The 14,873-nt window shown below is 46.3% G+C and overlaps 1 protein-coding gene across 1 annotated transcript in view; it reads right to left on the reverse strand.

Annotated features, from left to right (window-relative positions):
- Nucleotides 1-1,385: 1,385 nt before the first annotated feature.
- ADRA1D (adrenoceptor alpha 1D) overlaps nt 1,386-14,873 on the reverse strand; it is a 29,606-nt gene continuing 16,118 nt past the window's right edge. The window contains exon 2 of the mRNA XM_071753181.1: nt 1,386-3,982. Coding sequence (XP_071609282.1) covers nt 3,414-3,982 — 569 coding nt within the window. The 3' untranslated portion in view covers nt 1,386-3,413. The remainder of the gene's footprint in view (nt 3,983-14,873) is intronic.

Below are 14,873 nucleotides of genomic sequence, written 5' to 3' on the forward strand. Positions count from 1 at the left end.
TGAGCAGAGTCTGTCTTGTTTCAGTCTTTTTGAAGGTAAAGAAATTCCAGCACTTTCCAAACTTTGTGAAATATCCTGGGTTGTAAAAATGAAATTGGAGAGCTGGGCATAATAAATGGGAGATAATCTTTCCCTAAAATGTATAAAAATTATTTTGGATGCCTCCAAACCTCAAGACATCTATTACCCACCAGCCCTGTGCACAGGAAATCTTTAAAGTTAGGGAAGTTTGGTTTATTGAACTGAACAAAACTGAACATTTTGCTCTAAACTCTTTCTTTCTGGCCTCCTGGGACTTCAAGATAAATTCCTATCCCTGGCTTGTCCTTTCCACCCTCTTGGCAGGATTCACTCTCCCAGGATGCTCTAGGGACTGGGTGGTAAATATCCTGTGTCCTCTTTTCCCCAGGGAAAAAAGAGGGATGAGAGCTTTCCCTTTCTGGCTGTTCTTTGCCCCAAAATTATTTCTGCTCCCAACTTCCAGGTCAGGGCTTTCTGTCATGTTTCAGAGTTGATTTGGTATAAGAAGTTTCCTGTTCTGTTTTCTGGCCATGTCCATGATGGCCTGGGACCATTCTATGATTTGAGGAGTTCTCCTTGTGAAATTGAAAAAAAAAAAAAAAAAAAAAAAAGAAAGGGAAAGAGAAAACGAAAAAGGAAAAGAAAAGAAAAAAGAAAAAAGAAAAAGAAAGAAAAGAAAATGAAAAAGGAAAAAGGAAAAGAAAAGAAAAAAGAAAAAAGAAAAAGAAAGAAAAGAAAAAGAAAAGGAAAAGGAAAAGCCAAAAAGAAACAGAAAAAGAAAAAGAAGAGGAAAAAGAAAAGAAAAAAGAAAAAGAAAAGGAAAAAAGAAAAAGAAAAGAAACAAAAAGAAAGGAAAAAGAAAAAAAAAGAAGAAAAAAAGAAAAAGAAAAAGGAAAAAAAGAAAGAAAAAGAAAAGGAAAAAGATAAGAAAAAAGAAAAAAGAAGAAGAAAAAAAAGGAAAAAAAAGAAACAGAAAAAGAAAAAGAAATGGAAAAAGAGAAAGAAAAAAAAGAAAAGGAAAAGGGAAAAAGAAACAGAAAAAGAAAAAGAAAAGGAAAAGGAAAAAGAAAAAAAGAAAAAGGGAAAAAAAGAAAAAGAAAAAGGAAAAGGAAAAAGAAAAAAAAGAAAAAGGAAAAAAAAGAAACAGAAAAAGAAAAAGGAAAAAAAACAAAAAGAAAAGGAAAAAGAAAAGGAAAAAGAAAAGGAAAAAGAAAAAAGAAAAAAAGAAAAGAAAAAGAAAAGGAAAAAGAAAAAAAAGAAAAGAAAAAGTCTTGGAGAAAAAACCAGTGGTGAATCATTTGCAGGTTTTCCTCCCTCCCTCATCCCCTACAACCCCTGTTTTAAAAATCAGGACACAGCAGCAACATTTTAGACAGATCTGTGCATGTATTTGGTACAAACAAACAAAAATAGGTGCATTCTGTTTCATAGAGCTTACATCAATCTGACAGAACTTGAACCACAAAAAAAAACCCAAAACCAACAAACAAAAAACCACAAACAACAAAAAACCCAAACAAACAACAGAAAAAAAAAAAAAAAAAAAATCCAAGAAACCAAACAGAAATACTCTGGCTAATAAATACATCCAGGGATGAAAAATAAAAATCTATACATACAAAATTCCAAGGTCTGCTAAAGAAAATGTACACTTATATACACACTGTAAACAATAGTAATGCAACCCAACTGCAGTCCAGCTCAAGCTGACAGGGACCTTTTTTCCCCCCCTTAAATCCAGGACTCAGGACAGATCAGTGATGGCAAAGCTGCTGCTCAGCATCCTGCACCTTGGCTCTGTGGAAGCAGCAAGGGCTGATGATGCAATAGTGACGTCATAGCAAGGGCTGATGATGCAATAGTGATGTCACAGCAACGCCGTGAGGTCAGAGCACCAAGGGACAGGTGCTTTGGGGAAGGGGCTCCTGGGGAAATTGGGAGAATTGGGGCCAGGCCTTTAGCTGGTCACAGCCAGGAGAGGAGGAGGAGGTGGGAGCAGAACAACTTCACCTCCTCTGAGCTCGTTTCCCCCAACTTGAGAGCTTGGAGATGATGGGAATCAGAGGGAAAAGCACAACTGGAGGCACTCAGGTCGTGTTTCCTACAACGTGCTCCTTCTTCCCCTGCCTGCAAAGGCAGCTCCATCTTCCCTAAATGAAGCTCTACACGAGGAGCCTCAGAACCCAGCCCTGGTGATGCTTCTCCTGCTGCAGGATGCTCAATAAAATGGGGACCCAGGCTAAGGGGAGAACAAGAATTCTGCCTGAATGCAACACAGAGAGCTCAAGACTTTCCTCCAGCATCTCCTGAGGAATCTCCTGGGGCCTGATCCAATGCAGTGAGTAAATGAGCCAGAGTTTGGGCATTCATGTGTGGCCTTAAATAGGTTTTATCCTCGTTTTCTCCCCTGTAGGTCTATAAAGAAGTGGGATGGTGAGGCAACAAACCTCCAGGCTAAACTTTTCCTTCTAGAGGCTTTCAAGGGGCTGGGAGGGCTGTAAATGTAAATCTTTCAAAATTGGGGAAAAAAAAAAAAAAAAAGAAAGAAATAAGTATGTTTACAAGGAAGAAGGGTAAGTAATAATTTAAACTCATTCCTGGGAATGAACTGCTTGCCAGCAACTGCTCAAAGCCCCTGGAAAATCTTCATTTCTGGGAGAATTTCTGCTGTTTTGGAGGACATTTAAAGATGCAAATGCAGCACAGTGGGTCTGTGTCTACCTGTACATCTGCATGGTCATGGGGAGCATGTGGGGGAAAAGCTGTGGTCATGCCAGACATGATGGCTGAGAGCCCAAATCCTCCTCCCCTTGCTTGGGAATGCCACAGGCTGCTCACTCTCCAAAGCTGGAGGTCCTGCCCAGCCCTATAAGACCTCCAGGTTCCCAACCTGTTATCCCAAGGATCAGCTGCCAGCTGCTGCTCTGCTGAGTCCTTTCTGGGTGCTGCCTCTGGATGGACACAGGACCACATGTACTAAGGCAGGGTTGGCATCTTTTGGGGTTTCACCTTTCCTTTAGATTTTTCTGGCGGTGTTTTTAAGGCAAAGGAGACATCCTGATTTCCTTTCATTTCACAGCTTCTTCCAGGGTGAAAAATAAACACCCACTGGAGGGAGCAGCTCTTGCCCTAGGGCCATAGCCACCCTCCATCTTCCCTTCCTGCTGAGACCCATTGGAATGGAATCCACCTTTTTTTTTTTTTTTTTTTTTTTTTTTTGGAGGAACCCAGAATCCCAGAGAAGGGATGGGAGATGCTCAGAAAACCTTTGGGCAACTGCATTTTTCTACCTGATTGCTGCTCCCCATCTGCCTGACAGACCCACAGGTGCCACCCCTTCATTTTTCAGCCATCTGGATCTACAGAAACCAGCAAGAGCTGTCCCAGTGCCTTCAAATATCTGTTTCTCGTAGCCTGCAGCAGTCTGGTAGCTCATAGGTTTGGAAGTCAATGGTCTCCACAAAATCCTGAGGGATCCCAATGGAAACAGACTCCACCTCTGTTTTGTAGGTGGCTGTCACCCCCCCTTTGCTGGAGCCACCCCGGATTTTGTTGGAGAGGCTGTTCATCTTCTCCTTCAGCTGGGTGGATGCTGGTTTCTGGAAAGGAGTGAGCATTTTCCAGCCCTTGAAGCTGAGTGTCCTCCTCTTGCTGGCTCTCTCCTGCAAGGAGGAGTTCAAAATGAAGGAGCTGTTGAGGGTGCTAATCCTGGGCCTCGGGTCTGTCTCGGGGTCTTGCCCAGAGCTGTTGATGGAGGCTCCTCTCCAATGGTGGTCGTAGACCCTCCAGATGGGTCTTCTCCTCCTCTGGCACTGGCATTTCAGCAGCCTGATGAAAGCTCTCTTGAACTCCTTGCTGGAGCAAGGGTAGATGATGGGGTTGACGCAGCTGTTGAAGTATCCCAGCCAGAAGATGATCTTGAAGACCATTTCAGAGGGCTTCAGAGATGGGAAAAAAGAACCTTGGGAAGAGATTGAAAGGGAGATGGTTAGGAGAAGCTGGGAGGGGAGGGAACTGCAGGGTGGTCAACCCAGACCTGAAGACACGAGAGCTGCAGAAAAGGCTGAAGGTTGGGTTCTGCTATTGCCCTGGGCTAGCAGTGCCATTGCCACCAGAGTGAAGATTTGGCCACTGCAGGACAGAAAGGCATCGACCCTAAAGTGATAATGATGCATTCTACTATATTTTTGGCAGGGGCCTCCTAGATCCCAGTGCAAATGGACTCCTAGGAATAGACCCAGCACCCTCAAATGCAGCTCAGAACCATCATGGCAAGACCATACAGCTTGAAGAGAGGCTGTGAGTTGTGGCAGCAGCATGAGGGGGGTCTGGGGGGTAATGGATATTTCTCACAGCTCTTTCCAGGCCACCAGATACCCCCCTATTCCAGCATGCACTCTGTTTTGAGGGGGATCCACTTCAAATCCTCCTGCAGGACTCAGCAGCCCTATGGCCAAACCTGCTTTCCTTTCTATGAACTGATGCAGGAGATTTGCACCCATATCTGGGGTCTGGCTGCTTTCTGAGACCCTGCAGCAGGAGCTGAGACCATAATTTTGGGGAAAAGGTTCAATGGTCTCCATGCCATCAACACAAGGCCTCCAGGCCCTGTCCCATCCCAGATCAGGTAGAGACTATTTTTGCTCAGCTGATTTGCAGGGATCAATTCTTGGTGCCTGCCTCTTCCTACACCTCACAGTTCACCACTGCAACACAAGAGGATGGATTCAACCCCATCACCTGGTGAAAGAGTTACACCCCTTCACCTCCTACATCCACCCATTTGGGATCATTGATGCCACACACATCATCTGTTCAAGTTTTGCAGTGATGCTCAGGTGGTCTCTTAAAGTGGGTTCAGACAATATTCACCATCCCAACCTTGTATTTGACACTTGAAAACTCTTGTGTTCACCGATGCTTTTGTGCTGGAAGTTCCTAGTAGTTTTCTTAGTGAAAAAGCTGGAGATTTTTGATTATTAGTACTTTTTTTTTCAGCCAGAAGATGTCAGTGTTGCTCACCCATGGCCTCCTCACAACATTTCCCACTCGGATCTGAAATAACTTTCTGACTCAGCCTTAATTTCTTTTAATTTTAGCTTTGGACAACAAATCATGCCATCATGTGACTGAGCATTAATGTGTATTTTAGTAAATAACATTAGCTCTGGATATCATCATTATTTTCCCTCTGCTCAACAGCCTGGTGTCAAAATAGGTGCCGGGAGCCAGAAATCTGGGACTGACAGTACATAAAAACTCCTCAAGCTGTTTGCTGGAGAAAAAACATTATCCAGGAGACTCAGAGCACTGGGTCCAGCAAAGGCTTTCTTATTCCATCCCTAAGAAGTGCAGGAATTACAGCCAGACACAGCATCAGGTCTGTGCTCTACTCTACCACAAGGACATGGGAGAAGAAAATCAGAGCTCAGCATTTTCTGGTGGCTGGGAAGGGCAAGCTAGAGCTGTCAGGATGTGCTGGAGGAGGCACTGAATAAGGACATCAGGACTTCCATCTCAGTTCTGGAAAGGCCTGGGGTCTTCAAGGAGATTTTGCAGTTTAATGAGCAGCCACTGGTGGTGTGACCCAAGTGATGGATATGGCCAGTGCCAAGGCTTTGAACCATGGGCACTGGGTTTAGGGGGTTGCAGAGGTAATGGCCCCACCTTGGTTGGTTTTGATGGACTTGATCTCACAAAGGTCTTTTTCCAACCAGAAAAAAATCTATGATTTTATGGTTAAAGGGTTTTATTCCTTCTGGGACAGTGGTGAGCTTTCTAGGTTGGTGCTTCTTCAAACATCACATCCAGTTCTAATCAGAGCAGAAACATCACCCCTGAGTGTTTAGCCAGGAACTTTAAACATCTCAGAGATGCTGAGGACAGTCCATTCCAGGTAGCATCTCCTCCCTTCTCTGTCCAACCATGGCTTTGAGCTTTCTCTCACTGCCCCCAGCCCATCCACCTTGACCTGATGGTACCATCTGATGCCTTGGGCAACGAGGACCAGTTGGGTTTCCAAGCCCAGCATCAATTCCTCTCCTTGCTCTCAGGTTTGGTGATATTGGATGGGTCAATTTTCCAGCCTGGCCTCCTCTCTCTCCATCCAGGGACCAGCCTCTGCCTGAAGCTCTGTGAAAGGGGATTTTAGCCCTGAGACACTGAGTTGTCTCAACTTGACCTTGTCACAGCTCAGGGTGAGCATTTGGCTCTAGCACAGGTGAAAGAGCTCATTAAGCATTAATCCTTCTCATACCCTTGCTGGGGAGAGGTTCCATGCCTCAGTTTCCCTACTGGAAGTTACCTAATTACCCTGTTTTCAGCACGCACTGGGTTCTCAGAGGAGCTGTGGCTTTCTGGAGCATTTTTTTTTTTTCACTTGAAGAGGGAGGAAAAGAAAACAAAAAGCTGTGCTAAAAAAGGAAATAAAAGAAGGGTCTCTTTAGAAACAAGACCAGTAATTACTGCTTGAGCCAGGCTACTGAGGAGATTGGTGCTTGCTTAAGCAGCCTGATGGTTGTTAAAATAATAATAATTTCTGTCTGGAGTTTAGGGGTTGATTGCACAGCAGAGTTTCTCTGCCACGTGCTTTGTCCTTTGCATCCAGACAACGAAATTCAAATGGAAAAGAAATAACAATAATAACACAAAAGCAATGAATTCCCTGAGTTTCAGCTCAGGCTGTTTCTTTCATCCAGGAGAACTTTGTGTACATCTGAAGACAAGGGCCTCACTACCATCCTCATTTCCATGCAAATAAGGGTGGCCCTTGGCAGGGACGTGTCCTGAGTGCATCCATGGTTCCCTCCTTTGATCACAGTGGGGTGAAGAGAATGAGACAAGAAGTCCCCAGAACAGGTCCTTGGCTGGGAGCTTGGTACATGCTGGAGCCTCGGACTCTACTGGTGGGCACTGGGAGGGAAGAGTTGTGGGGTTTTATTTAAGGAATGGGAGGAATTATCTCTTGCTGTCGTGCACAGCAACGTTCTGAAAGCAGGAGGGGGTTTGGACTGGGCTGTGTCACAGCTGTCACACAGGAGCATGGGTGTTGTCAGGATGTGGAGAAGACAGCACGTGAGGAATGGACACTTGAAGGGCTCAGAAAACACAGCTGGATGCTTCCAAGGTCCAGGAATAGAAAATGGAAGTGAAATGTCAGACCTAGCAACACAGAGTGATGCTCCAGCACTTTGATGGCTCAGTCTAAGAGCACCTTTTGATGAGCTGGAACAGGGCAGTATCAAAGCTCAAGAAGCTCAAATACTGTAGGACTTTTGTTTGTGAAACCTGGACTGGTTTCAAAGAGGAGCTGCTCAAAAATCTGGGCACCTCTCTCAGGCATCCTGCTCACCATTTCACTGCAAACTTGAGGTACTTCCCAGAGGAGGGGGTGGTGGCAGCCACCTTGGTGACTTCCACCCACACTGTGTGGAGGTTCCAGGAACCTCTGGATGCTGGAGCATCAGAGTCCTCAAAGGGAGAGGGCATTAGAGACATGATTTGCCCTGGTTTGGGAGGACCAGTATAGAAAATTAACTGCCTGGGACAGCCCCATCAAGTGATGGGGAATTCATAATGAGGAGCAGCTGAGCAAATGGATAGGAGAGGATGGGCCAGATGACCCAAATGGATCAATCACAGTGCTCCTTCCCATATAAAATGGCTCCCAAGGGTCCCTTCTGGTGGTTTCTCTGGTTGGTGTGTTAGCTGGCTTGGGGTCTGCTTGTTACTACCCCTTGTCTCCTCACTGAAGAAGGACATCATCCACCAAAAGAGGTCACCTGCTGCCCTTCCAGGTAGGACCAGCTTGGTTGCTCTAAGACTGTTGCAAACCATCCTTGGATTTGGACACCCCCATCTGCTGCTGACTCCTGTGTGGGACTTTTCTGCTTGGGAAATGGCTGCCAAGTGAGGAGGATGAGTTCCACATTTGTATATTTTTATTTATAATTTGCTATTGCTACTTCATTGAACCTACCCTATTTTTATTTTTTCCCAAGCTTAAAGTCTCTCTCCCTTTTTTCCTTCTTCATCTCCTCCTGGGAGGATGGTGGTAGAAAAACCACCTGTCACCTGGTTATTGGCTAAAACTGTGACAGATTTGTTGGTGCCCAGTGGCAGGACTGCTGCTTTTGAAAGCAGTGATCCCACCAGGGAGTTTTCCATCCAACCTTACTAAGTTCACATGGGAAACACAGGGACAACAGCTCCCTGGGGTGCCCATCTTCCATTCTGACTGCCTACCAAGTGGTGCCTCTCAGGAGAATGTTCCTGATGCTCTCAGGAGCATCCTGGTGTAGGATGATCCCAGGAAAGGTGGGATGCAGCTGTCCTGTTGAGAAGGCTCTGATGGAGATCCTGAGGATCTTTTTCTTCCCTTAAAAGATGCAGCTTTTATAATAATACTACTGGGGGGCTTGAAAGTCAACTTGGGGGCTTTATATACACTTTTCATCATTTTATAAAAGGCCCTTCCACATTTTGCTGAGTCTGAATCCCAGTGATGGGGCTGGGGCTCAGCAAGGACTGCAGCTCCTCTTGTAACCCAAGGAAATGATCTTCAGCATCATGCAGAAATTCAGAGAGCTGCAGGTTAGCTCAAGGAATGCCTGCCCACAGCTTAGTGCCCAGAGTCCCAGTCTAAACATCATCTGAAGATTGAATTTCCCTTTTTTGCTGGTGCCAAACTTCCTAAGGTTCGTGCTCTGAAGGGAAAGCAAAAAAAAAAAAAAAATTCTTTGGTGTTCTCACAGTGTGTGGATGTGTGCAGGGCATGTGTGTTTGTGTGCCTACACATTTTTTCTCCTAATGTCACCCTGCTCATAGCTGGGGAAAAAAAAAATCCCAAATCTCTGAAGCCATGGGCATGCTCCCCCAGAGCTGTGGCACCCTTGGCTGGCAAAGGGATACAAACTCCCCTCCACACATCCAAACCCCCATAATCTGGGTTGTTTTGTTTTGGTTTTAAGGTGGTTTGAGTGAGCCCAATCTCCTGATCTTTCCTTGCTTCACTTTTCTCCACCCTGCCCTCCCCATGACTCACTTGAAGGTGATATCACTGGGTTCTTTGGAGAGTTGCTGGTCCCAGTGTGCAGTGCTCAAAAAGCAAAAAAAAAAAAGCAAAACAAGCTGGGGGAAAAAAAGACAAATTCACAAATGAAAATGGACCTAATCCAATCTAAATCAATCTAAATTCTGGCCCAGTATGCAGAGAGGATCTATGAGCAGGCTTGCTTTCTGCTGCACTTGGCAGGGGCATCATTGCTTTAAAAGGTTCCTGTTCTGCAGCATGACCTGAATGGCACAAAAGTGCTGCAGATGTGACAGCAGGTGAGGAAAAAACCCAAGTGCCAACCTCGTGTCCCAATGCTGTCCCACCTGGAGTGGGAAATGCAGGGACCAGCAGGATGGTTCCCAGGATGGCTCCTGGGGAGTTGGATTCTGCAGGTGTTGGAATGGAGAAGGGCAATAGGGAGCTCCTGTCTTTTCCACTACAAGGGGCATAGAAGGAGATGGGGACCAGCTGGTGGTAGGTTAAAAGCCAAGAAGAGGAGACAGCTCATCTCTCAGTATCTTGCTCAGCTGGGGATGTCCCTGCAGCAGGAGGCTGTGGTTGCCAACATGGAAAGAAAAGAAAAAAAATCTCGGAAGGTGCAAACCAGTCCCTTCTTGAGTTAGGAAGCTCCAGAAATCCATATACAGGAATAGGTCCTTGGTGAGGACAGGGGGCCCATCACCCAAACTTCTCCTGAATGTGGCCAGGTGAGGTTTGAGGACTCCTTCAGGATGTGTCAGAGCAGCAAGTCAAGAGAATTGCAGCTGGGATAGGGAAAACCCTGATGCAGGAGGCACCATAAGTGCCAAAGCTCACTGTGGGCTCTCCTGGCGAAAGAAAAAAACCTCTTCCTTTTTTTTTTTTTTTTTTTTTTTTTTTTTCCCCTGGCTCTCACAAACCAAATAATCTTTTCCAAAGCAATCATGAACTACCATTTTCTGCTCATTACTTAGCCTGCATTCCTCCTTGTCAGCTCCTCCTCAGGCAACTTCCCTGATGAGGCTGCCAAGCTGTGGAAGAACAGGACAGAAATCAACAAGGATTTCTGCCTATGTCTTGGGCTGGGAGTTTCAGCTCCTGATCAGTATTTCCCAACCTTCTCCATTCACTCTTGACCACCTCCACTGGCCATCAGGAGCTGTTTTGGGATCCCTAGAGGGTTAACACCTCCTTGAAGCTGGTGGCTTGCCTTGGAGTGATGTTGAGTTCACTGCCCTCCTAGGACAGATCCAAGAGATGCTTGGCCTAAGGAGGAGGACAGCATGTTCAGTGCCTCTGGTGTTTTCCCTGGAGGACAATTCTGTTGGTTGGAATTCCTCAGGGCTGTGAGCCTTCCAGCTGACCCCATAAGCAATGTCACAGATAAGGGCCATGACTTCTGTGATGCCAATGAAAACCCCAATGAGCTGCCTGGGTGCCTCTCTCTGGGTAGGCACAACTGCTGGCTCCAGTTCCTGCACCCTGATCCAACTGGGAAGAAAAGGAAGGAGCAGCAAACCCTTCCCCTGCCTGTCACAAAACTGTTCTGGTTGGAAAAGACCTTTAAGATCAAGTCCAACCATCAAGCTTTCACTACTGAGTTTTCTACTAAACCACAGCCCTCAGCACCAACCCCTCCAGGGATGGAGGATGTTCCCAACCTCCAATCTAAACCTCCCCTGGGCAACTTGAGGATATTTTCTCTTGTGCTTTCACTTCTTCCTTGGGAACAGAGCCTGATTCCCTCCCCAGCCCCATGCCTCCAACCTCCTCATGCAGTTGCAGAGATGCAGATCCTCATCCTCCTCTGCTCCAGGCTCAACACCCTCAGTTCCTTCAGCTGCTCCTGGTCAGATTTGTGCTCCAGACCCTGACCTTCTCAGTGTTGCAGTGTCCAAGGTTGGTGGTTGGAGGGGCCCTCATCCTGGAGAGCCCTTGAAAATGCCAAAGGCCATGGTGGGATGTGCAGATTTGGTGTCTTGGGTCCCCAGAGGGAATGGGGACAGCCTGGGGGGTGGTGGGGCTCAGGGAAGCATGGTTGAGGCTGGAGGTGATGGAGAGGTTGGAAAGACAGGAGAGGTCAGCTGGGGGAGGACATGGGGGTTTAAGGCTCTGAGCTCAAGCAGCATCCCAAATTTGAGGATTTAGTACAGCTTCTCTTTGAGCAAGGGAAGGATAATGCCCCAGAGCCTTGTTCTGACATTTTATTTGTCTAACTCACAGTGCCCAAACCTGTCCCCTAACCTCTCCACAAGTACCATCCTAGTGAGGTCTCCAAAGCTTTCCTTTAAATTGCAGCTCACCAGTAGGACTTTGGATGAAGTTGCTTTTCATTCCCCCTCATACTGGAGTTTCCTCAAAGCAGCCCCATCGACCTGGACCACTCATGGGAGGTGTTGACATGAGGATGTTACCAAGGGACTAAATTTCCTGAAAATTGTGGGTAAATTCTGTGAACCAGCTGACTGATTTTAGGCATCTGGACAGGTCCCTGGGTTCCTCTCACAATCAATGGTTTAGAAGACACTATGGAAAGGAGGCAATGGTGCATCTCATCCTAAAACATAAGCCTGGCCTGGGCAGGTGGATCACATGATGTCTTAAATGGACAAAAACTCATGGGCATCCTCATCAAGGGCACTCAAGGTTGCTCCTAATGGATTTCACCCTTAATGTCACTGGCATTGGGTGGTCTCTCCTATGAGGAGTCTCCAAAACCTCCCATGGATCAGTATCTCTGTATCTATGGTTTTGTGACCATAATCTGTCTTTTTTATCTATTTTTTAAAATATATTTTATTTGCTTGGGAGCATAGATGACCCTAAGTAGTGAGCTTGGTTCCTGAGAAAGCTGTAACTAAACTTGTGATAGACACCACTGGGAACGTGCTCACGAGATACTATGGACACCCAATGGGGCCCAAAGAAGGTTCAATGTGCCAGATTCCTGGGAGGACACTGACCCTTCATCTGCAAACACACAGCTGGAAGCAGCAGAAAATCCCCAGGAAGTTGTCACTTCTCCTTCCAAGGACTTGCATGTCAAAGTTTCATTGCCCTGAACTGAACTCATGGCTTTCCATCTTCCATTAGAGGTTTCTTCTTTGAAAGTCTTGATCAAGAATTATAAAGGAATAATTAATTCTGGAGTATATATGGCAGTAGGTTGAGGACTGAGAGTCTTTCCCTGCTTCTTGATTTTTAAGAGGAGCTCTGTGGATCTGAGGACCAGGCAGAAGAACGGGAGAGAGATTTTGAAACCACTCCTGGGCTTGGATTCTTCAAACCAAGTTCTCTCTATAAAAGAAGGTTCTAAAGTGATTAAAGCAATGCTTGCAGGAAGGGATGGAGAGTAGGACCAAATATCTCCTTTGCATTTTTTAGAAGACAACGTTGTCCCACCAGCTTTTTCATGCCTGGGATGAAGCCACCACTTGGTCTCTGAGGACAACTGCTGACCAGTAATCCTGGGTCACCTCATGACCTCATAATCATGAGATTTTTGCTTGCTCTGAGGTGAAGAGCATGGCTGGTTCAGCATTGAAAGGGGACAACATAGATGAGCTGGCAGCCCCAAGCTTGGTGTTAGACATTGCCTTCTCCATGCCCTCAAACCAAGCCAGCCATGAACTCACCCCAACACTGCCATGCCTTGGGGTGCCCAGTTTATCTGCTTGGTTCATCCTCCAAGAAGAAGGGCTGGACAGCAGACTTGGGATCACAAAATATTGACCAAGGTCCAAAGTGTGGGTTTTGTTTTGCAAGAAGATAACAGAAAAGCATCTTTACCCCTTGCCAAGAAGAGCTCTCTGGTTCTGTATCTATAAATAGTGAATGGACATACCACAGGGCTTCAGACCAGTGGTTCTCCAGCTTTTCTGACCCAACAACTGTTAATCCTCCTTGGGTTTGGTAGACTGAATTGTTCCTCTGGTTTTCCATGAGCTGTTTGCAAGCCTTCATGGTCTGGAGACCACAGTCTGGGAACCTCTGTTCTCCTGGTCCTTGCATTTGTTGGTAGAGATGCTCTGGGGTCACCACTCCAACTGGTTTCTTCTGGGCAACTTCTTTTAATTTAACTTCCTCAGACCTCCCTTTGCAAGTCACTGCTGTTCCTCTGTGGCTACTACAAACAGAATTCTGCCTTCAACTCACTTCCAAGAGAAAATGTCCTTTTCTATCAAGCTGTCTTCTCCAGTCAGGTCAGAAACATTGAAGACGAATTTTTTTTTCCAATTTTAAAGACCAAACTTGGGAACTCCTGGAGAAAAGGAGTGTAGGGGAATGATTCTCAAGCAAGTCATCTGAGTCTCGGAAAAAACACTGTGTTTGCTGGGTCGAACCCAAGACTACTCTTTGTTTTTCCAACTCAGAAGTTCTTTTCTCTGCACTTGGTTTTCTAAGAATGTGAACTCGCCCGCCCTGTCCTGTTTACAAGCTCGTAAATATGTAGATCAGATTTGGCTGCAGGGTAGGCCTTGGAAGGGCTGAATCCTGCTGGGAACACATGGCATTTTATGTACAGTGAGGCCAGACCTGAGCAGCACAAAGGAAAAAGGCAATTTCTCATTGGGCCCAACCCAGAAGAAAAAAATTCTCCCCCGCAGCAAAATGCACGAGTCCTGACTCCGATTTACGGTGCCGGGTGTGCAGCAACCTCAGGTTGGTGAGCATCATCATGGGCCAAACTGAGAGAAGACCTGATGATCTTAGAAGCCCAACTTAGATGATGATTCTACACTGGAAAGTTTTTTTTTCAGATGGTTGCCCCAGTCTGGAGAGCTCGCTGGTGGCGGGACGCCAGCGTTTGGCAACGGCGCTATCGAGGGGAGGTGTGGGAGCTTCCTCAGCCCATTTCCACCATGCTGGTCCCAAGGACATTCTGTTTATATCAGAATTGGGCAGACAGCACGTCACCAGCCCCAGAACCTGGCACCACAGCACTCTCAGCCCGTGTCCCCCTCCCAGCACCGTGGAGCAGCATCCTCCAGAGAGCCGCAGTGCCGGACCCGGCGGCTGTGACGTTGTAGAGGAAAGGGTGGGGAAGAAAGGCTGGGGGAGGTTGATATTTTCAGCTCTGATGAAAAATCAAGACTGGCTTTGCAGGCTCAAGGGGGAGTACTTAAGACCAGCCAGCCAGCTTCTTGTTTCTTTGCAGGCTTAGAGGGGAAAATCCTCCAACGCCTGCTTGGTTTCCACACCCAGCTCCAAGGCACAGCCCTTCTGGTGTTGGCATAGAAAAACCTACAGAGTTTCTCATTGTTTGCCTTCTCTTTCTCTTTTTCTATTTTTTTCCCCCCCCTACAAGAAGGGAAAGTAAAAAAAAAAAAAAAATTATCTTATTTCCTTCTTCTCCCTTGGCCTGGAATTATTCAGGGGAGATAGAAAAGCATTGCTCTGTTCTCCACAACCCTAAAACCCAGCTTCCAGCTGATACCAAGCTCTAAAGACATAGCACTTCCAAAAAAGACCCAGAAAAACAATGGGTCAGTGCAACAGGGCTCCACAAATATAACAAGAATGGTGAGATAACCACATCCTCATCACTCCCAACAGTTCCTGAAACCATTAACTGGAAGGGATGAAGTCTCCTGTTTAATGCTTGCACAGAATCACTCTCAGTCACTCCTTTCCCCATCCCCACAGCAAAGGTCATGTCATCCATCTGATGTGAGCAGCTCTACATCTCTTATCTGGTTACTCAGTGATGCATTTAAGTCGTATCTCTGCCAGTACAGTGAACAGGGACAGGATGAGGGACCAGATTTTGACCCTGGGGCACCCAGGCTGTTAAAAGGGACCTTGGTATGGCTGTGGT

Source organism: Heliangelus exortis, chromosome 10, assembly GCF_036169615.1.
Source record: "Heliangelus exortis chromosome 10, bHelExo1.hap1, whole genome shotgun sequence".
NCBI classification, from domain to species: Eukaryota; Metazoa; Chordata; class Aves; order Apodiformes; family Trochilidae; genus Heliangelus; species Heliangelus exortis.